Genomic DNA, 26,721 nt, shown 5'->3' with positions numbered 1-26,721 from the left:
TGAAAATCGAGTGACTTGACTTGACTCGAGTCAAAATGTGCACTGAATCGAGATAACTTGTGACTCGAAGGTAACGACATGATCCCAACACTGCCAGGAACATGAACAAAGGCTGCGTCCCAATATAACTGATGTTCGCGTGCAGTCTTTACGAAGGGTTTCCGCATACGACATGCAACCAGAGTTCAAAAAACTAGTTGACAATATTGAACGAATACAGATGTCTGATTGACTTCAATAGCTGTTGTAAATAAATTCATTAAATACTGTTTTGGTCTCTATGCTTTAAACTTGAAGTTTACATTAAATGCAATTGATTCCTTGTATAGGTGGATAAATATGCGATTAAGGTATAATGTATATATTCTGTAATCCGGCCCGCGAAGTGCTTCATCTTCCCATATCCGGCCCGCCGACCGGAGAAGTTGCCCGCCCCTGTTGTAAAGGCTATGCTGAAATGAAGGGTTGAAGTTAGCAATATGACGTCACATGACGTCATGAGGTTCACGCTTGCGTTCACACAAAACCCCAAAGTCAAATAAATCTGCTCCAAAATATTCTACTTTATGGTGATATGCGAAGGTCTGCGATAAATGGGGCTGGCCCCTGGTTGCGCCAATGCGTCGGAACTGATGTTTTAGTCATCATCAAATTTCGCGGTCACGCTAATCAAATTTTGGTTGACATTGCAATTTTACCTGATGTTATAACTAATTTCGAGAATTACCTCGCGGGCCACACAAACCTTCTCGCAGGCCACGGGTTGGCCGCCCCTGATGTAGAACTACATACCAGTCATATTTTATTACAAATATACCATGTTCGTACTCTAAGTATATTTTTGTTCATAAGATAATAATTACAGCAATGCCACAATGTACTTATTCGTAACCTATATACGTATATCGGCCCACTTTGGATTTATAAATATTCTTTCTCTCAGCATATAATCATCGAACGTTCAGTTCATGCTGAAAGAGGTAAGTACAATGGTCAGCAAAAGAAACATTGGAATTTCCACATTGTCACAAGAGTTGCATAGATGCCCGCTGCAGCATTTCGATTCGCAGGATGCTTGAGTTTTCGCCTCTACTTTTGATGCAAATTTCTCGCATGCACCAATGCACATGTCTGCGACAATACATCCTCCAAAGGTTATCACCCTTTCCTCTAAAAACATAGAGAACTGATAATGTTAGTATATTAATATCAGTGTCGTGTACTGTAGGCTATATGTTAGCAGAGATGATGAAATTCGGGCTAGTCAAGTGAACATTTATGCTGCTATATTCTTATTTTGGGACATAGGTCTATACACCCAGGGTTGCATTTAAAACAAACATGTTTAAAGCAAGGCCCTTGTTTAAAACATTTTTTGAAGCCATTACGTCACGGATACTCAATTGTGACGCCATCGTGGATTGTCATTGACAATTGAAAATATAAGGTGAATATAGCTCCTTTGACTAAGTATTTACGTACGTAGTATAGCTGTTGAACTGACTATTTTGAGGGTTCCAATTATCCCATATCGTATATATGTCACCTATATTGGGTGCTAATCGTCCGTAGGCTCACACAACATGTTTTTTAACAAGTATTTACACAATTATGGCATAATTATACAACTTGAAATTTTTTGTTTTTTTCAAAAAGGCCTTTGTTTAAAACAGTGTTTAAATCATGTTTTAAACAATAACCATTTGTTTTAAATGCAACCCTATTTGCCTACATCGGCATCGAGATTGATCCGTGAACTATTGTTTATGTCTGTTTCGTATATAGTAGGCTATGTGGCTACCTTGTGTGGTGGCGTTAGTGAGAGTTTCTTCTATCGTGTAACATCGAGCCGCTTTGTCCAATCTCGATTCTCCGCCTTGATGAGTGCAGATAGTCTCGCTTATCTCTTCATACAGCACTTCCTTGCTATTTGTTTCTTTGTATATGTCGTAACACCACAACATTTCTGGCTTCGACTTTGGGCTCACTTTAAAAGAGAAGTTTCCCTCAACCACCAATAAAATAATCATACCCAAAAATCAACCTGGAATATGAAATATCTTCAATCCCACTATATTTTCTTTTCAGGGACCACCAACATTAACTATCTACCCCAGAGGTGGTACGAGCTCGTGTACTATTGACTTTTGCGGATTTATCGGCACCTCGCCGAAGGTTTTGTCAACATTTCAACTGTTGACATTAATGTGGATATTTTGGTAGGTAAACGGCTGCATTTTAGTGTTACTTGTAGAACTGGTGAATTTAACTCAATATCGTCCAGTAATGGAATGGGGACATCGTTTGTTAAGGTGGGGAACTACTGGTCCGATGTGTACTGGCCATTTCGCGTTTATGGCATGTATTCATAATCCCCGAACAAACGTTTAGAATATTAACTTCAAATTTCTATCAATGCTATATTAAGACTATTCAATTGTACGAATGTCATGTATGCATGCAAATGTGATAAATGTGAGTTTCATTCTCCTAAAATATGTTAAGAAGACTTTGATTGTGATCATTGATGTCAATTTTTGTGACATCACATTTGATACATGGAGGATGACCGTTGCACTTGAATGGCCTAAATTTTCCGATGCGCAACATCATGTTTTTGAATACATCAGTCCGATGCTATGATTATTATTCAGAACCCGTATGAAATTGACACAGATCAAGTGCAACTGTTTATACCCGCATCAACTTTCGATTCTGCGCAATATATAGACAAAGTGATTAACAATGCCGCGATATAACCAGCGTGTAGACTGCACACACTGATATAACTTCATCGCTAACAATATTTCTCTATCAAATTTTGACGTTTGTGCGGAGATTCTGAATGCACATTGCACACATCCACATCACACACGTATTCAATGTATTGTAGAAGCACCGTACGATTATTTGCTCCTTGCTTGTGATTGTGGTGATTGCACATATTCCCCTCGCAGCAAATAGTTTTGCACATAGTAAGGTTCAAGCCCTGAGTGCTCGACAAGTTCTTCAAAAGGCCCAAGCCGCACGGAGCAGGGTATCCACACTTAGAAACGTCCAGGCAAGATGCTTGGTGGCCGGATACCAAATTGCCTGTGAAAATTGTATTTGATTGCCTTGGCAGTCGCAATTATTGAAATGTTTCCACAGGGATATCCAGAACTTCTACATATCCTTGTGTTTCCATCTCAAACTAGAGAACTTCTATAGATATCCCTGTGTTTCCATCACAAACTAGAGATTAGAAATAAGTTGAGGGACATTACCAAGGTCTACAGCTCTCTAATTCCGACTTTAAGCACATCGACACGCACGCCGTTCGTAATATCGCATAGATGTTAGTGAGACTATAGACCTGGCCCCATCCAATCCTAAATTACGGCACCGGTCGGCGGTGCTTTCTGGGAAATTGTCGTAAGCACCGGTGATTCAATGTTTGTAGTCTAGTCGCCGTATAGGATATATGAGTTAAAAATTATTGTCACGAGACAATACAAACATTATATAGGCTATGTAGGTTACATAATCAAAAAGACCACTATAGATAATGCGTAATGCCCATCATAAGATTACTTACTCTTTATTTTCAGGTATATCAAATAAATTATAGACTATTTGTTGAGAGATTTACGAAGATTGAAAATTTTCTTCGAGCGTGCATTGCGCGATTTAGCGGTGCTACGTGTATTGTTTCAATATGGGTACCCTACCCCCCAAAATAGACACGCATAATTTATAAAATTAGACGTTTCGATGCCATCCATTACAGTGTCACGACACGCCAAGACATAGGAAGTTTCTGCCAAAATGCGAATATACTCGAAGTGTGTTGCCAAAGCGATCGGTGGTGAGAAAACCTTGACCGAAAATGACCTCGATTTGAATACGTCCAATTTATCCATTTTCCATTGCCCGTAACTCTTTCTGGCACCAAATAGTCATGTCCTTGTAATATGATACCCGCAAAACAAATGTCCGCCACATGGGGAAATGATGCACTCCGTGAAGAAATGGCAATTCTGAATCTTGCACATCTCACGAAAGAAGTTTTCCTTTAGTCATGTACGTTTGGGCGATTCCAATAACTTTTGACTGTATAGCAGACGGTAGGTCACGAAATCACAACATGTCACAGAGTAATTGATTACAACGGGCTCTTTCGAAGATGTATAATTATTTATTACGCTCTCAAATTAATCGAAGGGACCATATCCCTCATCTCCATCGGTAACTCTGATGACGTTGACTGAGAGAGGATAAAATGATCGCATTATATGCAATTACCAATTTTGTTGACAAATTTAATCACGCGTCTAAAAAAAAGTAACACCGTGACCACAGAGTAAAACTCGCGCCTTCGCAGTGGTGGAAATGTGGGGTCGGGGGGCGAAGCCCCCTCCAAGAAGTTTTGTTGGTCACCCTATTTGTGATGTATATATATAAAGAGCTGGCTTGTTTTGACATTGTGTTTTGCGACGTATGATTTTCTGTCATGAGACCATAGATAGATACTATACTTATAAAAGTATAAAAGAATACTTTTTCGCGCAAAACAATATTCTGTCGCGTTTAAAATACCAAAATTATACAATGCATAATATTGTATGTAGGCCTACCATTTTCGTTGTCGGTGCCCCGATAATGAACTCTGGCACATTTGTAACTGTCGTCGTCACATTCAATTTTTCTTCTACTAGTTGCTCCTCGTAACTGTGCGGATCTTTTGTAATATTCCTTGCTCCCATAATGACACTCCAGAGTAAATGTCTTTCCTATAATTGTATAGATACTTGCGATGATTCACAATTAAGTAGGTAAACTGGGATATTCAGGACTGTTTTTCAGTTCTTCAAAACGCGCCTCAGTAGCATATATAGGTTGATGATGACCAACATTATCAAATGCGCGGTCACAACGGTGAATGAGCACTGTTCATTGAGCATGAGCATACATTACACGAATATGCATAAGCGACTGGCTATACATATAAACGTTACTAAGATTAGGCCTCCGTCTAGAAATACTGTAAATTATATGTAGTCAGGAAACAATTTCTACTGTGTTAACACGATATTTTCCAATCCTTGCGCACATGCAGATAGTAACGTTTATGTATACTTTCTCCCATAATAAGACTATGAAGCCGTAACTGCACGTATGCATGAAATAACACAGATCTGCTATAGTTACACTATGCAGCATAAGATTACTGTAGTAAAAGAACTTACTTGTTCCGACATTGATAAGTAGTATCATTAATGCGAATGATATCTGGAGAGGTGTCTTCATGCTACAGCGAAATCAAATAAATATATATAGTCTATATTAGGAATATGTAAAAGTAGATGCCGCATGAACAGTAACTCTTTCTGACTCGAATACAGAGTAGTGTTGTCAAAACTCTATAAATTAGGCACTAACCATTCATCCACCGGCATTTTTTCTCCGATTTATTGATACGAAACCTAACCGCTGGATTGCGGCAGCTGATTAGTATTCTTCAAGTAGTAACGATTAGTATGCTGCAGCTGAAAAGCTTTTTTCACATCGACGAAAAAATATTTGACGTACGTCACAATAGCGGTTTTCAAAGCATTAACGCAGTTCGGCATGGATTATGATTGTCCTATCTCCTGCATCAACGATTGCTCGATGAAAGTGACGACATTTGCTCACTATCTATTTTTAGCGAGCCTGCTCTGAACACATTGAAATTGAATGGACTTTTTGATGCGATATATGATGTTGCAAACAGAGGATTAACCAGGTATCATGCGATAAATAAATAACGTTAGCGAAACCAGATATGAAATCACTTATAACATATTAAGTCATATGTTCTCTTCCCACAGGAAAACGGTAAAAAATATTATACACCATCCCACGAAAAGTGAAATAAATAATTCCTTATCGTTGGACACATAAATCCGACCCGTTTTACGCAAACATTTATGATAAGGAAATAGCATGATTCCCCGCGTACATGCGTAGCTGTGATGATTGGTTGTAATTCACTGACGCCGCAGTATCAATACATCATAGCGGTCGAAATGAAATGATCGGTGATGCCACACTGTTACAGTGTAACGCACAAAATATTTTGTCATATTTTGTTGCAGAGCACTTGTTATCAGATCTACAACACATTTGTGATGATTGATGAATAAACAGCAAAATCGAACTCTTGAACTCCTTAGCTTGTCACAGTCAGTTTGATTATATAAGACGATTTCCATGAATTGAATGCTTACCGATCGTTCGAACACGGTTGATTTTGTGTTGCGTTACATTCTGAGTGTATGCATTCCTGTTACTAGTGCATAGGTCCTGCATGAGTTAATTATAGGCTCGAACATTAAAGGTTTTATGAATGCGCTACAGAATCTATATATTGCTTTACAGCCACTATTGCGTGCTGGCGTAATAGTGGAGGCAAAAAACGATTGCCCCTTCAGATTTTGGGATGTTTGTCATGGTGACATCGTAATCGGTTGTCACGTCACAAAGAGTCCGCGACGTCATTTAATTGTAGTATGTTTCTATAGCCCGCTTCAAATATGTATTTTGTCCACGCCGCGCCCTGATGTGATGTGTTATCCATTTTACGTCGACTATGCAAGGGTTGCATCTTATGCAGGACGCTACTAAATTATTTCGATTACCTCTTCTCGGGCATTATCGCTATTAACTGATTTTTGCAAGCGTGCAAACGAACAAAATAATGAGTCAGTGAATGAGAGGTTCTTCAAGAATTAGTGTTTAAAATACCTCCTACTGTTCCGCGTATTCGATTCCTACCCGGAATGGAACATTGCGATCGAAAGGAAACCATACCACAACCACGATAAGTATATATTGGTATATCCCCGATTTTATATACTATAAGAGCAACATCACAGAGATGATAGAAGGATCCACCAATATAAGATACCCGTAGAGGATTTTTGACAACTTTAGGTCCTAAAATGATTTTATGACTGCTGCGAGTCTTCCAAATAGTATTCCAAGAGACATTTATGTTCGCCGATCACAGCAAGCAACACGCCATCCCTTCCGGATATTTAAGCGATATAATGGCAGTAAGATTTGAAACGGTGATAGGCTACATATGGACATCATACCGTAAATAAATAATTTGAGAGTGCTAACATTGAATTTTTAACAGAGTATGTACCGTTACGAGTAATCGTCATATGGTCTGTACTCAGCGGTTTACGAATGCAAACAAAGCTACCTTATCATCGAGTGAGGAGGTTAATATCGAATGAAATAAATTCCAAATCAGTACAGGTCAGCAACAAATTAAAGTCGTGTGTAATTTGTGTACAAGTCATAACACAACTCGTAATGTCGATAAATCAATGTATGAAACAATATATGGCATGAAACAACGTCTACATTCAAGAGATAACATACGCTTATTCATATATGAGACAGCGGTTCGCAACGTGTCCGGTCAATACCGAGAACGCTATTACCGAGAAAGACAATACCGAGAATGTTTATTACCGAGATGGACACGACCGAGAAAGCTATTACCGTGAATGGACATTACCGAGAATGGACATTACTGAGAAAGGCACGACCGAGAATGTATATTATCGACAATGAGCATTACCGAGAAAGACACTACCAGTAACAGTCAGTCGACATTCAAGGAATTTTGATCACCGATTTCCGAAACCCTGTGTATAGTCGCTAACAAATCTCAAATGTAAATCTCGTTCTCGTAAATGTCATTCTCGGTAATGCCTGTTCTCGGTCGTGTCTTTCTTTGTAATGTCCATTCTCGGTCGTGTCTTTCTCGGTGATGTCCATTCTCGGTCGTGTCTTTCTCGGTAATGTCCATTCTCGGTCGTGTCTTTCTCGGTAATGTCCATTCTCGGTGATGTACATTCTCGGTAATGTCCATTCTCGGTGATGATATTTTCGGTAATGTCTTGGTAACAGCATTTTCGGTATTATACTATAGAACGCAACCCGAGATACATACTGATTTTTATTTCAACCCCAATTGATTTTTGTTTTAAATGCAACTCTAGATATATAAATAAGCTCTATAATGACACAGCTGAAGCAGTCCTGCTTGCTACTGCCCCCGTGGCCGGTGTTGTGGATCAGGGATATCCCTGTTGTGGATGTAACTCATGCAGTGCTGTTTGTGCACTTCCTCTTTCACGTTGCACTCCCTCGACGACTGAGACGCGAATAATGACAGTTACATTTATTTATTTGAAATATTTAAAATTTATTGACAATAAATATGTAATTGCGATTTGAAACAATGCTGCAGGCTGATCACGGCTGTAGATGTCAACCTACGCCGCGGCAATGAACAGTGAACACAAAAGCGCTTTTTGTGATGAGTGTCGATCAGAAGTGCGATCACATGACTGAGAAATATATTGCGCTATTGATGGTCATTTGGTCAATGTCCAAACTTTCCATACTCTGGTCCAGTGCTTTTCAACATGTGGGATGATACGCACTTGTGCGGATGAAAAAAATTGCAGCGCGAAGGACAAACGTGGTGCGGATGAGTGGTGAGTGCGGATGAAACTCGTCCATATTTGTTACTTTTTCTGACTGGGAGAAACTCAAATAAACTTAAGAGGAAATTAAAGCTCGGTGGCTCACTAACTTTAGTTGAGACGCATTTGTAAAATCTTGTTTTACGACGCACCACTAATCGTAGCTTTGACAATTTTTTTGTCTCGTACTAGTACCCGTAGTGAATTATTATTTGCGCACTACCTAATCAGAAGTCTGCAAAGCGGGTGTAGTGGCAGGCGTATCATGCACGTCTGAGCGTACGACTCGCGGGAAAACGACGTATAATTAACATCCCGCTTTCTTTCTTTCTTTAACAATCATCATAATTTCGTAATGATGGCTCGACGAAGACCCGACGAAAGAAAGCACTTACAAGGAATGGAAAAGAACTAGAAAGGGCCACGGCTTCAAAAGATCAACATCGAAAAGAACTGTGACATCGGGCACTCTATGCCGATGTGGATGTCAGTCTAAAAGACCGCAACTGCGCGTCGTTCGGCATCCTCCTATCTGTTCATTACAGCACATTGTGTCTTATCGCATATTGTACATTGTGTGTGTCTTGTTCAGATGAAAATATAACTCACCGATATAGCGATATTAAATCGCACGAAGAATGTCACAGGCACGGGGATATGGTAATAAATATCACCATTATATACGCACCTGCAACAGCTTACTGTAAAGCAAATTTTTCTCGCTTCAAGAGTATAATGTTGGGTCGCGACGACACCAGAGCGATCTTTTATAGGTAGGCATTTGTAATACTTGTTGAATTTATTGTAAAAAAAATAAAGAGATAGATAGAGATAGAGAGATAGAGAGATAGAGAGACAGAGACAGAGACAGAGAGAGAGAGAGAGAGAGGGAGAGAGAGAGAGAGAAAGCGTTTATTTTCATCTAACCGAAACACATAACACGGATACTTTGTGCATATATCCTTGGGTACTATAGTCAATAAGCAAGACACGCTTGTTTACTACAATATGATGGTTTGATTTGTGTCGAGTCGACCTTTGTAGTACACCAATTGGGTTTAATTCATGATAAGATTTGTCCGACATTGATTTCCCTGGAAAACGCCGTCGGAGACTGGAGATATGCTAGTCTATATAGGGTGTGCAACCAGCGGGGGCGGTACTATGAGACACATGTATCTCGAGTCAAACCCTTCCGCGCCGTGACACATGAAGACACGAAGTTTGACCAATATACGGCTGGGCATAGTGCGGTACCTAAAAGATTAGCGTCGATAAAACCTCGTACAAAAATGACCGTCGCTGCGCGGTAGGTCAAAACCTTCAATGTTGATAAGTCCGGTCGTCGAAATTGTCGGCAACAAATACTCCCGTATATAGGCTACTTGCAATCTGATGGACAGTAGTACAAAACAGTTCAATAGCGACCCACAGAGGAAAATAACCCAGCCCAATTTCGAATCGCGTGGATCAGACATGTTTCAAAGAGGTGCGTTGCGTACAACTGTTGTCTGTGCGCTCTCCATGTCATATAGAGCAGTGCTCTTCAACCTTTTTCGACGTGGTACACCCTTTTAACGTTTGCTCAAAACTCGTACACCCCTGTTCATTATAGGGGTCATCAAAAATGACTTTTTCCTCAAATCGTACTGGCTACTTGATTAAATTGTTAGGTTACCTAACTTAAGCCTACACACCAAATTTGGTTCAATTCCAACCAGTAGCCGCATGGCTACGGAAGAAGAAAGTTTCTATTTATAATATAAAAATAAATAACGAAAAATGTGAAATTTTTCTGTTCACCCCATGAAAGTATTAGGTTGTCTATAAAAATGATGTTCTTCAAATTTGGTTCAATTTCAACCAGTAGAAGCGGAGTTATTGCCGTCAAAAAATTTGGATTTGAATAAAATAGTATTTGATCACAGAGTCTATTCGCAGCCAGTTAGACCGCCCGCCACGCAAATTGGAATTTATTTCGTGTCAGCCCAAAACAGCATGACATTACGAACGATAATCAACCTAAACGTAACAGTATTGCCTGTATTGGGGAGAGAGTATAGGTAAAGCTACTGCTGCAGAAGCGGTAATTCAGATCAGCGATGATAGCAGGCGCACCAGCCTACTGCGTATCAGGCCTGCCCCACACCACACACAGTCGATAGTAGCACATGGGCTGCAAGAGATGTCAGTGACCTCAGATCGTATGCCGCTATACACAGTCTATTGTCGCTAATTTGGATCACTAATAACAAAATACAAAATTGCAACTGTATGGCGAAATATTGGACATAAAATCGGCATTTTAAAACAAAAGGGTTTCGATTTCAACATGGAAGCTGTTTCGACCCTGGCTGGCTACGTCAGTTCATTTATGTGCATTGCGGTACATTTATTAACGTCGGGTAGGAAGTACTGATTCAAGAAGTCTGAGCTATCGCGGCGGTTTCCTCAAAAATCACTAAAAGACAAATGACTAGCTCAGGGGTGGGCAATTATTTTCCTCCGCGGGCCAAATGAGAAAAATAAATACATTGGCGGGCCGAGTGAGAAAATTCAGATATATTCTCGAGCGTATTTTCATTTTATTTCTAAATTACATTGTTAATAAATGCTGCTCAGTGAATGTGTTGATATTGGGTAATGAGAAAGTGGCGGTTAATTAAAAAATATCTATTAGCTGTCATGATTCGAAACAATGTTAAACATGATACATTTTAGCCCTCTTTAAACCGTATCCACTTTCTTCTATTAAGACTCTAAAACAGTGGTTCTCAAAATTTTTTAGGCACGCGTCCCTTTATGATAGTGAACAATTTCGCGCCCACTTACATGATATCACAAAATATTATAAAGTGCAACCAGAATGCTAGCAATCCCATTAGCGGTTATAGTTTGATGGCATGGAAGATTATGGCTGTTGATGAGCGAATTGTGAAATATCAAAGTCAGACAATACACAGAACAATACCTATAAAGTAGGGCTATATTGCACCGAGCGCGAAAAATTTTGTCAATAAACTTCGGTTTCGCGCCACCCTTCAGATGCTTTCACGTCTCCCGGTTCGAGAACCACTGCACTGAAATGTCGGCCTATATGCAATAGTACAAAGCTGATTTTCTTGTCGCTGCCTTCGAGCAGTATGCAGGTTAAATAGCCTTTATATTGAGCGAAGCTTGTAGTTTATCCGAACTTCGCCCTCCCTTGACCGAGTGTCTAGTGTTTTTGTCAGAACACCGACTTTAATTAAAGTCCTTAATCTCGGCGACATGATCGACAAAATCCGAAAAGATGGGTTTACCCCTGACTCCAGCATGCGAATATTTAGTGCTCTAAATTATAAACCTAAACCTTCTTTGAATTTCAGTTTTCGGTTTTTTTTGGCATGCACGTGAATACTTTATGGGTGATAGAAATGATGAGTCGTATATAGTAATCGCGAGCACTGATTGATTTGGTTTACTAATTAGGAATTTGGAAACACATCACGTCACAAATTGAAACACATACCGTATAATGCGTAATGTGACAATGTCAATAAGGAAGGTTTGAACTAAACTATATGGAAAGAGTGTTTTCTTGTAACTTCAATTACTACTCATACTTTGCCACATTGCCTTTATTATGAATCGTAGGCAGCGTAATCGTGGCATATTAATGAACAGGCTTCAAAGTAAACGAATTTCCTGTTCATTTGATACAGTCTCTGGTTTTGGTGATTCAAAAAGCAAGTTTTATGTTTTGAATTCCAAGCAACCTTTCGCGGGCCGCACAGAATAGCTTCGCGGGCCGCATTTGGCCCGCGGGCCGCACTTTGCCCAGGTCTGGACTAGCTGAACACATGTTTGTTGATAACTGCATACTTTCCAACACCAAACGGAACCATTGGTCTATTGCCGACGGCTAAATGAATAGGAGAAATATTTGCTTATGACATCACAATCAAGCGGTGTACAGTATTACAGTTGAGATAACATCGTACCATTATAGAGGATGTAGGACTGCGTGACTGCCTTATCGCGTCGAGCAAGTGCGATGATGAAGACATCGTGCCATGTAACGGGTTAAGCAACCGCGGCAGCTGGTCTTGTAGAAATTTCAATAAATTGCAGCTCCATTACGGTGGCGTTCTGAAGGAAATGGCTGCGGCCAAAAATTTTTGTTCGTTTTTACCTTCAATTTGAGACCACATCATTTTTAGAGCGCAGTGCCCCTTTAATACAGACGAAACTGCTATACCACCACTCACTGCCCGAGCTATATCACCACTTAGGAGTCAAATCTTGTGGAGTGTACGTCACGAGAGTGCCTTTCATTTATGATGTCATAAAATCTCGACGAAAAAGCATAATTTTAGAATATTATGCTACACAGATACCAGAGGAAAACGATCCAAGTTCTGTATCGGTTGAAAATAAGACAAAATAAGGACGCAAGTCGAAAATAAGGACATTTCTTAGAAATAAGGACAGTTGAGTTTTATAAGACGTGGCCCTTCAAAATAAGGACAAATCTTAGAAATAAGGACGGTATGGCAACCCTGGCTATATTCATAGGTGCAAATCGTGTAGGCTCATACTACATGTTTTTCGAAAGTATTTACACAATTATGGCATAATGATACATTTGAAATTTTTTTTAAAAGGCATTGGTTTAAAACACTGTTTAAAACATGTTTTAAACAGAGTGTTTTCAAACACCGCTGGTTTTAAATGCAACCCTAATTGAACTGCTACGAACTTTTAAGTTTGATTGAGCTAAAGCATTGGCGGGTAAACTTTTTTGCTCGCGGGTCGCATTCAACATCTGAATCCATTTGCGGGCCGCACTATATTAAATTGAGATTATTAGCCAAAACGCCATATTTTTATTTAATTATATAGTGACCGAGGAAATATGGAGATAATATATTTAAAACACACCAAACATTAATTTGATGATAACGTGTACGACTGTACGACGTACGTGTACAGTTCGCACGCGTCAAAAACATTGACAAGATTTTTCAAGCTGTCATTCTCAATAACCGTTTTGTCAAAATTAGGAAAGAAGGTCGGCTGTGCCGATTCTGAGAAGAAGATGAAAAATCTGTGAGGAACGATATGTTCATAAATTTGGTAATTCTACTTTTGGTTCACCTCCAGGACACACTTTTGATCCGAACTATGTCATTTACGTTTTGCCTTTATGTGATGTTTAGCAATGGGAACATTTAAAAATGCGTGAGCCTTGAAATCAGGCTATTCCACCAGCAATAGAATAAACATCATAGTAAGACTACAACTTATCATTGTCCTGGTGAAATGTATTAGTAAAAGTTCAGTCAATTCGCTGATGAAATTCCGAATGTGTACCGTTTGCAGCTTGAGATATTTTCTTACATTTGATATTATCAGTTCAATTCACGCACGTAGCAGAGTTAGTTACAGCGGACCTGCTCAGTGCTCATACAGCGAGCGACGTATAATACACTACCACGAGACGAGTCAGTGGTCAGATTAAGACCAATAATACCGGAGTATCAAAAAGATTAACTCAAACGCACCCAAAAAACCAGCACACTTTCACTATACGTCAGTCTCACCCATGCTGGGAGACCAATGTCTAGCTATCAAAGTTCAAGAATATTTCAAACACTACTAGGTTTTCGCGAGACGCACAAAACCTTGTCCCGGGTCCCATGTGTTCCACGGGTGATAGTTTGCCCACCCCTGAGCTAAAAGTGACTTCCTTTGCTCTTCTCACTTACTCGCTAGTTATAAAATGGGAATTTGAGAGAAATACATAACACAAGTAGGAGCAGCGTATAATAAGGTGGCGAGCTCTCATGTAGGCATGCCCACTCTCCTTGATATAGTTTTGAAGCTTATTTTTCAAGCCATCAAGCAGAAGCATGAAAACAAAGTTGTGGAATTGAACCCATTCGATGAACTTGTGCCTCCGGCATCTTTCTGTCATGTCAGCAGCATTTTCACCCTCGGAAAATACGCTGTATTTTGGATAGGAGGGTAGTTCTTATAAACACCTGGCTATCCAAATTCTTCTAGGCGTTCTTGTACGAAATCCAACAACATATTTGGCCGAAAAGGGATTTAATTTGTGCAGGTAGAAATCAAAACATTGGGAAAAGTTGCCTTTTTAATGATAGGCCTATACTTGATGTCCTAAACCGGTAGCCTATATAGGCTACTCTGTTGCCCATCTGAACTAAAAATGATTATTACTCCGTATTTTATTGTTGTAAAACAGATTTCGATTGCGAAAAAGTGCGGATGGTGCTCAAAAAGGTTGAAAAGCACCGATCCAGAAAGAGGCATGCACATTGCACACTAGATTTCAGTTCAGTTCAATTCAGTTCAGTTTATAAGGAATTTTCATCATTTCAAAGCACCACAAGACTGCGATACAATGAAAAGATAATAAGGTGTCGAAGCGTCTTGGAGTAGTCTTTTAAATAAGATACCCACCCGGGCCTAGGCGATGTACAGATGACTATAGAGGAGGCATGCACAGATTTCACACCGGATCTAGAGTAAAAGAAGAATATTACAAAAGCACATAAAGCTACAAAATGAGGTGACATGTGCCGAAAGGCGAGATCGATATGCCAGGTCGTTTGCCGATAAATTTGAGGGCTGACTAGTATTTACTCAGTAAAAATTGCTTGTATTTAGACTTGAATGTGGACTACGGGACAGTGGACATGCTCAATGACTGTCGGATAGCTGTCGAGATACTATTCCACAAATCAGGTCCTGCATATTTGAAAGAGCGATGATCTTTCCTGTCGACCATATGATAATTGGACGACGAGGACGTGCGGATGTTATAATTATGCGCTTTTGGTTCCAAGGTGAAGAAGTTATTGAAATTTTCGGGGCAGTGTGCGCAATGGAACTGATACATGTTCTAGTTGACTCTATTCTATATTTTATGTTTAGGATACCGAATCTTTTGAACAGTGATTTGTTGGACGCACAACCGTCCTTAAAATCTGGCCCCCTCGGGCTCTGGCTATGATACGAATGACCTGATGTTATTATAGTTTTTGCAGAGGCCTGAGTGCGCTAACACTGGCAGACCCCTCAGAGGAGGATGCCATGTTGTAACTTCGATTGGAATAAGGACTTAAACTTTAAAGAGTATAGCCTATATCAGAAGGAACCCGCGCGGCATAAACTGTAGAAAATACCACATTTTCGTGATTATTTTGTTTTTAGCGATGGCATGTGACTTTTCCAGGACCTGATTATATACGAGGGAGATAGCGTAGTGGCGAGCGTTGGCGTCACGGGTTCGACTCCCGCCGTCGGAGGTTATTCTCATCGTCCCCCGTGTCGTTGTTCTTACAGCGACAAAAAATCCCAGAAAAAATAGACCTGACGAAAAAATAAAAAATAAAGATAGCTTCTAAACAAAGGACCAACAAAGAAAGAATAACATCGAAGAAGACTATGAGAACGGGCACTAGGTCGAGATGGATGTCAGTTCAAGAGACCTCAACTGGTTGGTTGGTCGTTCGGCATCCCACTATTTGTTCATTACATCGCATTGTGTGTGTTGTGCAGGTGAAAATAAAATGTGTCCAGTAAAACCACGAGGTGTTTCATATTTTTCGCGTCGGAAATAGGTTGACCAGCGATTTTATCGAAAGATTTTTTCGAAATTTTATGCCAATAATTGTAATTTCGCGGCGTTGACGCAAATGTTAAATATGGCCACCCACTCATGCACTTTGGTCATTTGATCACTGGGCAGGGTATCAACTTTGACAGGAGAAAGGATAACAATAAAAAGAGGCGACGACAATGAACGCAGCATGTGTCTGTATACGAAAGGTCGATATGTCAGATTGTGGTTCGGTAATCTTGAGATCTGAGCCGCTGTAACCGAACATGAAGTCAATGCTCTGTCAGAACAAATAATTTATATATTACATAGGGCAAAAAAAATATTTTTCCCAAAAATCATGATATGAGGAAACGATTTAGGGCAGGGGTGGGCAAACTTTTCAACTCACGGGCGGCATTGAACATCTGAATCCATTCGCGGGCGGCACTATTTTAAATCAGCATTATTAGCTAAAGCGCAATATTATTATGTACTTATATGGCGACCGGGGAATTATGGAAATGATATCTATGTAGGCTATATATTTAAAACAAATCAAACAATAATTTAATGACAACGTACACGCGTTAGACACATTGTCATGATTTTTCATGCTGGCCATCCTCAATAACCAATTTGGTAAAATTTGGGATGAAAGGCGGATATGCCGATTCTTAGAAGCGGATGTAAATTTGAATCTGAGGAACGATCTCTTCATAGATTTGGTAATTGTACTTTTGTTTAACTCCAGGAAGACAATGCTTACAGCATCATAACCATCCTACCTTCAATACACGCTTCTACGATATATAGTTGATATAAATATAAAATACTTCCACACATATCGAGAACATATCAATACCTAACACACCCGCGAAGCGGTGTCCCAAATAACAGTAGTCAATTTTAAACTGCCCTCCTGATCCGAATTATGTTTTTTCTGTTTTGAATTGCTATGATGTTTACCAACTGAAACCTTTGAGAATGCGTGGGCCTTGAGATCAGCAGGCTACTACGTCAGCAATAGAATAACTATCATAGTAAGACTAATAATGGGTAAATATATCAAGAAAAATTAATGCCAAGTCGCTGCAGCAATTACAGTTTAGTACGCATTATATTTTCTCGAGGCTTTCGCGGGCCGCACAAAACGGTGTTCCGGGCCGTAATTTGCCCACCCCTGATTTAGGGTTATATCAGGGGGATGAGTCCGAAAACGGCATTACTTTTGTCGAATTGGCTTTATTTTTTGAGATATTGCCTCTTCCGACATATGCCACGAAAATGGTATTTTTGTGGGAAATATAGGTTAACTCGCGCTTGAGGAGGTGAATATGGGCTTAGTTTAGTTTATTTCATCTCCCATCCAGTACTAACGTGTGCGTTGTGGTGCACTGATAAAGCATTAGTTGGATTTATCCTGAAAAATATCATTTAGAGACTATATCTTCCCGGCAAATGACGACAATTATCACCCCCCCCTCATTTGAGCTACAAAAGAGTCAAATGACACATATCTCATCACCGATGGTTAGTGGGCTCAAATTTGACATTTACGCTTTCCGACGCTTTTTAATATAAGACACTGTCCCTTGCTATCATTTTCAGAAATTTCAATTCATGGGTGTTTCAAGTATGTTACAAAATGAGTGATATAGCTGGACAGAGAAGGTGTCGTACAGACCTAGATTTGTTTTGCTACACATAGTACGAGAACACGTTGCACATGAAGCGATTCAGTATGTGAAATGCCACCAAGTGCACTTACAAGGAGTGATTTGGTCTGACGTTGGGAGATCAAGATAAACGCCGGGGACCGCAAACGGTGTGCCAGCATTAGGCTGAAACTTCGCGCTTATGGACTCAAGGTAAAGTCTACTCTGAATGATACAATTTGTACTCCCCGTAGTTTCGTGCGAGCCAAAGAGCCGCCATAATCATTGATGTTTACATGAGTGAGATGTAAGGTTGGAACAAAAACGAGAAGTCATAGCACTTCCTCAACATTTACTCTGCTTTACAGCCAATTACCAGCTCCCCTGAAATTTCGAATGATGCTACGATATAGGACAGTGGAAGATGAAAATGGCAATAGTATATGCTGTAGAAAATGCATTAACACCGACTCCTCAACATTATTACGAATACAGAGTGAAAGCAACGCCTTTTATACTCAAGATCAACTAAACAACGAAGGTCTTGACTTCTGTTAAGACGACAAAATAGAAACTATATGGGGTTAACGTGCAAGTGATGTTCACGAACGTTCTTGGATCAAGGATAAGGATGAGCGAAAAAGTTCAGTATCATCTCTTCGCCAAAAACCCGGGAAATATGAGTGAGGAACGAGGTGGAAAGTTTCTCCTATAAATCAAATAAATGGAAGAGAATAAATATCAAGTTAGTGGGATGCTCACATTATGACTGATTACTGCCAGCTGCCTATTGCGAATCTATCAGAGGTGGTCAAAGTAGCCAAAAAAGCTACTCAAGTAGAAGTAGCGACGAAAAAATATACTCAAGTAGGGGTAGAAGTACTTCTTCCATCAGCAACCTTAAACTACTTTAAGTAGAATTGACCGATTTCAAATCTACTCAAGTAAGTAAGTAGTTGTGAAAACGATCCTATTCGTTCACATGGATTGTGAAAAGGTGCAAATTGAGCTATGCGAAAGGTGCCGAGCACGATTCATATTGATGCATACCAGGAGGTATCCAATTTTCAACAGCATAAGCATTCGTCCCCATTATGGGATGAAAAGGATACTATATTGATATGTAAATGCGATACTAATCCTCTGTTTTCTCGAACAGCACGTTTTAGAAAATAGCATTGTATGGCGCGCTCCCCATATAATAAGGCCCGTAGTTTAGTCGAAGAGCAATGCGGAGAAGTGTTCAGGATACGGTGTAAACACTTTGTGCGATTAGTTAACGTTAATAAAAAATATGATGGACCGTAAAAATGCCATATTTTGTAGCTTTATTTCCGTAAATCAAAGGCATTACTACGCTTGCTTTTATACTTCAACATGTATGTTATCCAGACAAAAGAACTGATATTAATTAGAACTCAAAGTATATGATACTGGGAATTGAAATGAATTATAAATAGTACTTCTAAAAGCGGAACATGTATAGGCGTATTTCATGTCTTTAGTCCGGAAAGTTTCAAAGGTGGTATGCTGAAACAGCTCCAAAACTAAAATAAAAGTAAGAGTCCACTTTTCCAGATTAGGACACGCCATGGACAATGGACTGGACATGCTAGATTACGATATGTTATGTTATGTTATGTTATGTTATGTTACATCAGTTTCAAACGTTGTGATGAGCCTTATATACTGTGATGAAATATTTCATATGGGCGAAGGGTGACAATGTGGTGTGAACGGAACCACGTCAACACGCTGCCTAAATTATATTTTCTGATGCTTTCGTGAAATCATACTGAATACTCCGTATCGACTGCGCGCGAAGCGCGACGAAATTTTTGGGCTTTACTCCACTTTTATGAAAATTAAATGTTAATACTCTGTGAAAACAGCCCCGAAATTCCTCAGGCTATCTTCCTGATTGGAGGATCGAACTACTTCTATTTGACAAACTGAAAATAGCTAGAAGTAAGTAAGAAGATCACAAAATATTACGAAGTAGAAGTAGAAGTAGCGAAAATCAGATCTACTTGAGTAAGTACCAGAAGTAGAGGAAAACTACTTGAGTACTTCGAAAAAGTAGAAGTACTTCGTTACTGACCATGTGACCACCTCTGGAATCTATTCCCATCAAAAGCGTACAAGAGTACTTTCGTACAGCTTACTTCAAGCTGACTTGAGTTAATTACAGGAGTTGAATCTGAGAACTTCACTAATGCACAGCCCGATAATAAATAATTTTTACGAGAAGATTTAAATGCTCATTAGTAGACAAAAATATTTCTTGCTTGTTTATTTCGTCTGTGTTTACAAGTTGTCGTCTTTTAGTAGGTTCATTGCAGGCATTCTTGGTTTGTTACCACCGAATTACTGCTATTTGTTGTTCATTTCAAGCACATTTATCGGTATGTGAAGCTTATTGCCACAAACTAAAACATATTGGGAGAATCCGATGAAAATACGAATAAATGGGGAATTTTTGTGTTCGATATGTGGAAAAGAATAGATTTATGCAGCACAGTTTCGTTCCGCCGATCTGATTGTGTTCATTTTCGTGGTTTCGGTGTAGACCAGTAGTTCCCAACCTTTTTCGGTGTCTGGGCCAAATTTAGAATTTCAGAGTACGGTCGGGGCCGCACGAATACCAGGGCAATGAAACGGACCCAAAATAGTCATCAAAATATGAAAATTGGCATTGCTCCGATCAATCGCTTGACGCCATTGGCCATTGCTATGGTCATTGTGTTGCTGCGCTCCCATTGTTCAGAACAATCGACCTTTGGTGGCTATTTTGAAGTAGTTTTATTACCCTGGCGTGATTTCAATTTGTATTTTTGGAATCAGTGCGAAACTAGCTTTCGATAAAGACCAGACCTATCAAATTATGCGGACGCTTCGGTCGTGAGCTATAGGACTACCAATTATGCTGCTTTCGGGGCGATTTAGTGAGTTAGGTTTTATCGCCTGGACGCGGGAAGCGCGAAAATTTTCTGTGGCCTAATTCATGATTGAATTGGTCAATATGATCGGGAATTGCATATATATTGCCATCAATTTTCATCTTCTCTCTGCTCACGTAATCAGTTTGACAGGTAGAGCCGAGGGAGGTGTGTTTGAAAAAGTAGGGCCCCTCAATAATATTTAAACATCTTCGGGCGTATACCCGTTGGCTGGAACGAAACAGCACTTCGTCAGCCCCCCCCCAAAATAATAAACTTGGGTCTTGGGCTCCCATAGGGTGATAAACCTACCCGTATCACCTTGTTCGCTTTTTCCACGAAACTAGTTGTACTGTTAAGTGAGCCAGCGCGAAGCGCGAAAATTTTCGATAATTCATGATAAAATCGGTCAATATGATCGGGAATTGCATATATATTGCTATCAATTTCTTGTCCTCGCTGCTCAGTGCTCACGTAATCAGATTTACCGGTAGAGCTGAGTGAGGTGTCTTGGATACTGTAGGGCCCGTTAGTATGATTCCATAACATGTCATTTCGTGACCTCCTGTCTGATATCAAAAAATATAGAATCGCCCAAACGTAGGCTTATGAACTAGAGACGCACACGATTTCAAATTGGTATTTCTTCACTGGAATATAATTTATTCCTGCGGGATGGTATTTGTCTTGTGAGGTTCATATTGCCAAGACAGCATTTTGTATATATAACGAAGTTTTCGGTCTGCATAGGGGCAGTCCTGTTCGGCCAAGGTTTTCTCGATGACACTCGTTCTGACACACTTCTTGGAGTCGCATGTTATATGACCTAAAACTTATTATGTCTTGGTGCGTCGTGGCGCGGTAATGGCAAACCCCGACATGCCCAATGCCCATATTTATAAATCTTGCGCATTTTTTCTTGGGGATGAGTACCCAAAAATCAAGATATTTGGCAGCATGAAATCACGCCTAGAGCAAAAAATTGAAAAAGATGCAAAAATTTTCCAATAATACTCTTTAATTTATGTTAATTCACGAAATAATTTTGAGCCCCGTTCAAGCTCACCCCCCCCCCCTTCATTGGGTGTTTGGCGTGCGGCAGTTATGGCCCTGTCTTTACCTATATCTATAGCTACTGCATGTTCAACTGGAAAGTCACGGCACATTGCATTGAAACAGCAGTGACGTAACGATAGCAGTCTACTCACAACTTTCCTGCAATCCTAATTAAAAACTTCAGACTCCAAGCCAAGCAAGTGTATTTTATAAATATAAATTTAATTTTTTGTCATAACTCGATTTCTTAATATTTTTGGGGGCCGCAAGAAGGCTAGCTGGGGGCCGCGGTTGGGAATCACTGGTGTAGACTGACCTATTAAAACATTTAATATAGACTGTTAGAATGAAATGTAACATATAGTTTGTATAAAATAAAAAAATAAAAATGTCCAAATTCGGCGATATCTTGAAAAATAGAACCAATCTGCAGAAACCAATGCCATTTTCGAGCTCAGCGCCTCCGATTTACCCTAATATCGTTCTCACCTACCATGATGAATTTTTTTTGTTGTCCAGTGTTATCAATCAATCAGTTTTATTAATATTTTCATCGTTTCAAAACACCACAAAACTGCGATACAATGAAAAGATATAGGAAGGTGTCGCAACAACTTGGAGTAGTCTTCAAGATCACACTCGAAATACAAGCAATTTCTGCTGAATGAATAGACTAAAGCCAGGACCACGACCTGACCTGACATATCGATCTCGCCTTCCGTCACTTGCCACTATCTTCTTTTACTTTCATTCAGTGTGCATGCCTCGTCCTCTTTACATCGCCTAGGGCCTAGGCCCTGGTGGGTGTATGATCTTAAGACTACTCCTAGTCGTTTCGGCATCTTCCTAACATTGCAGTCTTGTGATGTTCTGAAGGGTCCGTGGACATATGAGCATGAGCATGCGACATTACAGCATGCGAGACTTCGGCATGCGACAATTTGGCATGCGACACATGAGCATGTGGGTTAAATTACGGGTTAGGGGTAGGTTAGGGTTGGATTTATGGTTGGGTTAGGGTTAGGCTTTACGTTAGGTTAGGCTAGGTTAGGTTAGGTTATGTTTCGGGTTAGGGTAAGTTTTTGGGTTATACAGTCACACGCTGAAGTGACGCATGCTGAATGGTGATGTGTTCCATGCTGAACTGTCGTTTTCCATTGTGTCGCATGCTCATATGTCGGGCAACCCTAAATGAATACTAGCCAGCCTTCAGGATAGCCGGACAACGACCTAACATTGACCTCGCCTTCCCCCACATGCCACCTCATTTTGTCGCTTGCGTCTTATCTTCTCTGTTTTCATTCAGTGTGCATGCCTCTTCTTTACTTCGCCTAGGCCAGTGGTTCCCAACGTGGGCGATATCGCCCCCCAGGGGGCGATTTGGCGGCCTAGGGGGGCGAAAATGACGAAGAGGGCGATAGGGGGGCGAAAATGGACAAATGGGGCGAAAATAGCGAAGGGGGCGATGACGCGTTAAAACGGCTATATTGGAGTCAAGTCGGAGAAATGACCTTTTTTTTTAGTTAACCCACGGAAATTTAGTTGCAAAAGTGTAAAAATTCGACAACGAGTCGAAAAGTTGACCTTTTTTTTTTAGTCAACCCGCCTATGATTACAGATTGTATACCGATTTTTCGGTTCACAAAATCTGGGGGGCGATGATCGACGTTGAGCTTGAAAGGGGGGCGATGAGTCGAAAAAGGTTGGGAACCACTGGCCTAGGCCAAGGGGGGTCAAGTTCAAGTTCAAGTTTCTTCATAAAATTTCATCACTTCATAACGGTTGCCCGACATATGAGCATGCGACACAATGGAAAACGACAGTTCAGCATGTGGGGGAAGGCGAGGTCGATGTTAGGTCGTTGTCCGGCTATCCTGAAGGCTGGCTAGTATTCATTTAGAAGAAAGTGCTTGTATTTCGACTTGAATGCGGACATGCTCGACGACTGTCGGATAGCAGGCGAGATGCTGTTCCACAATTGGGGTCCGATATACCATACTTGATAGAGAAATGCGTTTTCTTGTATTCCGTCCTGATCATATGATAGTTGTTCTATAGCAGGGGTTCTCAACTTCCGTTGTATAACGGGCCGCATTTTAACAGCAAAAGACGCTGCGGGCCGCAGAACTATGTTACCTTGCATTCATGGGTGTAGAAGAAGTGGGTCGTCTGATAACCTGCTAGAGTTGTAACCTGAGTCCCACGTAATGGGTGGCTGGGTAGATATACTTAGCTCAGGGTAGTAGGCACACGTCCCTGCGTTGGTCCTTGGTCTGACAACTTCAACGTGAATCCAACGACAGTATTGCCTCAGATAGATATATTGGTCGAATATGCATGGAATATACAGTAGGATATCGCAGATGAGTCTAGCTTGTAAAATGAGATGCACGAGCTGATAAATGGTAAGTCACGTGGTAGCGAGAAGAAAGATATAAGTCACGTGATATACAGATATGGGCGATGTACCATAATGATGTTGTATCTTACAAAGTGTATGAACCGTGAGAGGGCGCAGGGCGTCCTACATCGCCTCCTGCTAAAAAGGCGTGATTATAGCGACAATACAAAATGAAATTTACATGCATTGAATAGCAGTACAATTACGAAACGTAATAATTGCAACGGATATCACATAGTGTGTGGTTTAATGTGGTAAGGTCGAAGTGTATAGTTAATAAAGTATTGGTAGAAAGGCGATAACACCAAATTAAAATGCAATATTGTAGCCTGATGTTGCAATATTTATACAACATGATAGCAATGAAACCATATATGAGATAGTGTATCGATAACACGTTAAGGGTTAGATTGAATATATAGTCAAAATGGCGAATTGGTCATATCTGAGGCAATTTTTGTGTTTTATTAAAAGAACAATAAACGAAAGAAGAAAAAAATATGTACACAAAGGAATTGACATTAGGTCTGGCGAATGCGTCATACGCTAGAACAAATTGGTGGTAAATCGAAAATGAGTGTCTGTTATTTGTAAATGCAATATCTTATAAGCGGAATGTAGTGTACGGTTTGGGAACGTATTGAAGTCAAAACTACTTTTGAAATTAATCGAAACACGTGGTACTAGAAGAGATGAAGTAACGAAAGTAGGAAACAGATGTCTGGGTTTTCTAGCGACCAGAGACTGCTTTTATGAGTCAATGGAGTTGAATAGAAAAAATTACTCAAGTGATGGTCTGGTAGTCGAACCGCTTAAAATGGCGAGATTTGTGGGAAATTTCCTGAACCATTAAGATTAACGACCATTGAAATAGTCACAAAGACCGGGGCCCGAAATTATGCGAGCCGTATATATTTTCGGCAAGAACAGTCGTATTGACGCATTCGCTAATGGGTTAGCCTATACGAATGAATTTTAAAATGCTAATAAGTCCGTATGGGAGAGATAGATAAAAGTAGCCTACATGAATCATAATCGCGTCTATAGGGATTACGAAATTCGCCGGGTTTGAAAAGTGAACAGTCCATCAGTCTTTCGGAAGACCGAATAATTATTTATATACAGTTAAGCCATGCACCGTGGGCCGCGAACCTGCCTGGAATAATTAAAAGTCAATGCTCATTGCTCAAGGATTGTATTTAGATCCAATTAGTTCACTCCGCCAAGGTTAAAACGCGTATCGCCTGTTGTGCGAATATTCTTCACGACTGTCGAAGTCGACTTAAAAATGCGTATATACGTGGTGTTACCAAAGTAATGTTGAACTGGTATGTCCCGAAATGTTGACATAGGCGGCGGAATCGGAGAGCGGAGGAAAGTCGTGTAGTAGTGAGCATTTCGGCAGTTCGCGGTAGACCCGTTGGCAGACGACGACGAATTCTAGAATGCAATGCAATATCGGCAGCAAACAGGCTAATTCACAAAGTAGGAAAATATTAATAATAGCAATAATAGTATAGATAGCCTAATGACAAATTGAAAAAGAAATTAAACACAATAGACACATTATTTGTCAGCGAACCAGATATGAAGTGGTGAAAATCTGCACCGATAGGGGTGAAATGAGCCGAGTAGGCCTACGCTATAATGTAGGCGTAAGTACTAAGTATTGAATCGATTCCATATGTGACGGGCGCAAGGCGGTTATATAAGCCTTGTGAGTAATTTGAGCTTTCAAGTAGAAATTAATAAAAATTTACGTAATCTCGAAGTGAATGGAAATTATGCCGGGTTATCCGGGTGTATTAATCAGATCAAAAGTATCTAGAAATGGAATATTCGCATCAAAGCATGTCAAGATGAATGTAATCGTAGCGTAACGCGGGGAATTTGTCATTTAATTATATGACAAAGTAAGTCGTGAAAGTATAGTGTAAAAATTATAAAGAGAATGTAATAACAATAGCCGAAGTAATGACAAATGTTTGTATTGTTAGGTAGCCTAATGGCATGTACGAATTTAGTGCTGCGAACACGCAGTCATGTCCAGAAAAGTCCCTAGCGATATGTACACCGCATGGCATACCACAAATCTAGACATATCGCTGGATCTGCGCGCCATATGCTCTCCAGATATAAAAAGGTTTCCGGAAATAAATTGACGTGTGCCGTTAAACACGTCGCGACAGTTAATGCACAATTGCGTAAGTAAGAATCGTGCTTCACATTAAAAGTATATATATAATATACAGTGACTGTAACGCTTTTGTAAGTACGGACTTCCTAGTAGATCGAAGAAATGACTCAGATTGCGGTGCGAACGTCAGCATCAGATTTCGTAATATCGCGAGTCTGAGCGCTGGAGACCACGAGTCTAATTACAACACTGACTCCGCCCCACCGCTTGATCAAGGCGGTAAAGCGGGACCAGATATGCAATCCCGTGGCCGACGCTTTGAGAAGACTCGGATACCCCCGGGTCGAAATTTGTGCCTTAGATCACAACACATAAGCCGAAACAATTCTT

General features: G+C 40.2%; 1 protein-coding gene and 1 long non-coding RNA gene across 3 annotated transcripts; one reads left to right on the top strand and one right to left on the bottom strand.

Moving 5' to 3' along the window:
• Positions 1 to 785: 785 nt before the first annotated feature.
• Positions 786 to 6,658, bottom strand: LOC145445371 (uncharacterized). 2 transcript variants are annotated; one of them, XM_080323564.1, is made up of 5 exons: positions 5,229 to 5,765; positions 4,617 to 4,772; positions 2,905 to 3,093; positions 1,802 to 1,987; positions 786 to 1,170 (listed from the first exon to the last, which is right to left on the bottom strand). In XM_080323564.1, the coding sequence occupies exons 1-5, from the start codon at positions 5,287 to 5,289 to the stop codon at positions 962 to 964; spliced, it is 801 nt and encodes a 266-aa protein (XP_080179690.1). In that variant the 5' UTR covers positions 5,290 to 5,765; the 3' UTR covers positions 786 to 961. The 2 variants fall into 2 exon arrangements, with proteins under 2 accessions (XP_080179690.1, XP_080179691.1); XM_080323565.1 differs by lacking the exon at positions 2,905 to 3,093 and having other exon boundaries at positions 5,229 to 6,658.
• Positions 6,659 to 15,206: 8,548 nt separating this feature from the next.
• On the top strand, positions 15,207 to 15,934 carry LOC145445575 (uncharacterized). The gene is made up of 2 exons (XR_013917085.1): positions 15,207 to 15,385; positions 15,753 to 15,934. It is a non-coding gene; the product is annotated as an uncharacterized LOC145445575 (long non-coding RNA).
• The last annotated feature ends 10,787 nt before the right edge of the window (positions 15,935 to 26,721 follow it).

The sequence above is a fragment of the Botryllus schlosseri genome, chromosome 8, assembly GCF_051294905.1.
Source record: "Botryllus schlosseri isolate E-star chromosome 8, Bs_hap1, whole genome shotgun sequence".
NCBI classification, from domain to species: domain Eukaryota; kingdom Metazoa; phylum Chordata; class Ascidiacea; order Stolidobranchia; family Styelidae; genus Botryllus; species Botryllus schlosseri.
Note: the sequence above shows the minus strand (reverse complement) of the source record. Positions and strands in the feature narration are given on the sequence as shown.

What these genes read in the sequence shown, in the direction of transcription:
- LOC145445371 (XM_080323564.1), bottom strand. Translation starts at nt 5,289, where the DNA reads ATGAAGACACCTCTCCAGATATCATTCGCATTAATGATACTACTTATC. An exon ending in ACTTATCAATGTCGGAACAA is followed by an intron (nt 4,773 to 5,228) that starts GTAAGTTCTTTT and finishes ATACAATTATAG; the next exon opens with GAAAGACATTTACTCTGGAG. An exon ending in CACTAACGCCACCACACAAG is followed by an intron (nt 1,171 to 1,801) that starts GTAGCCACATAG and finishes CTATGTTTTTAG; the next exon opens with AGGAAAGGGTGATAACCTTT.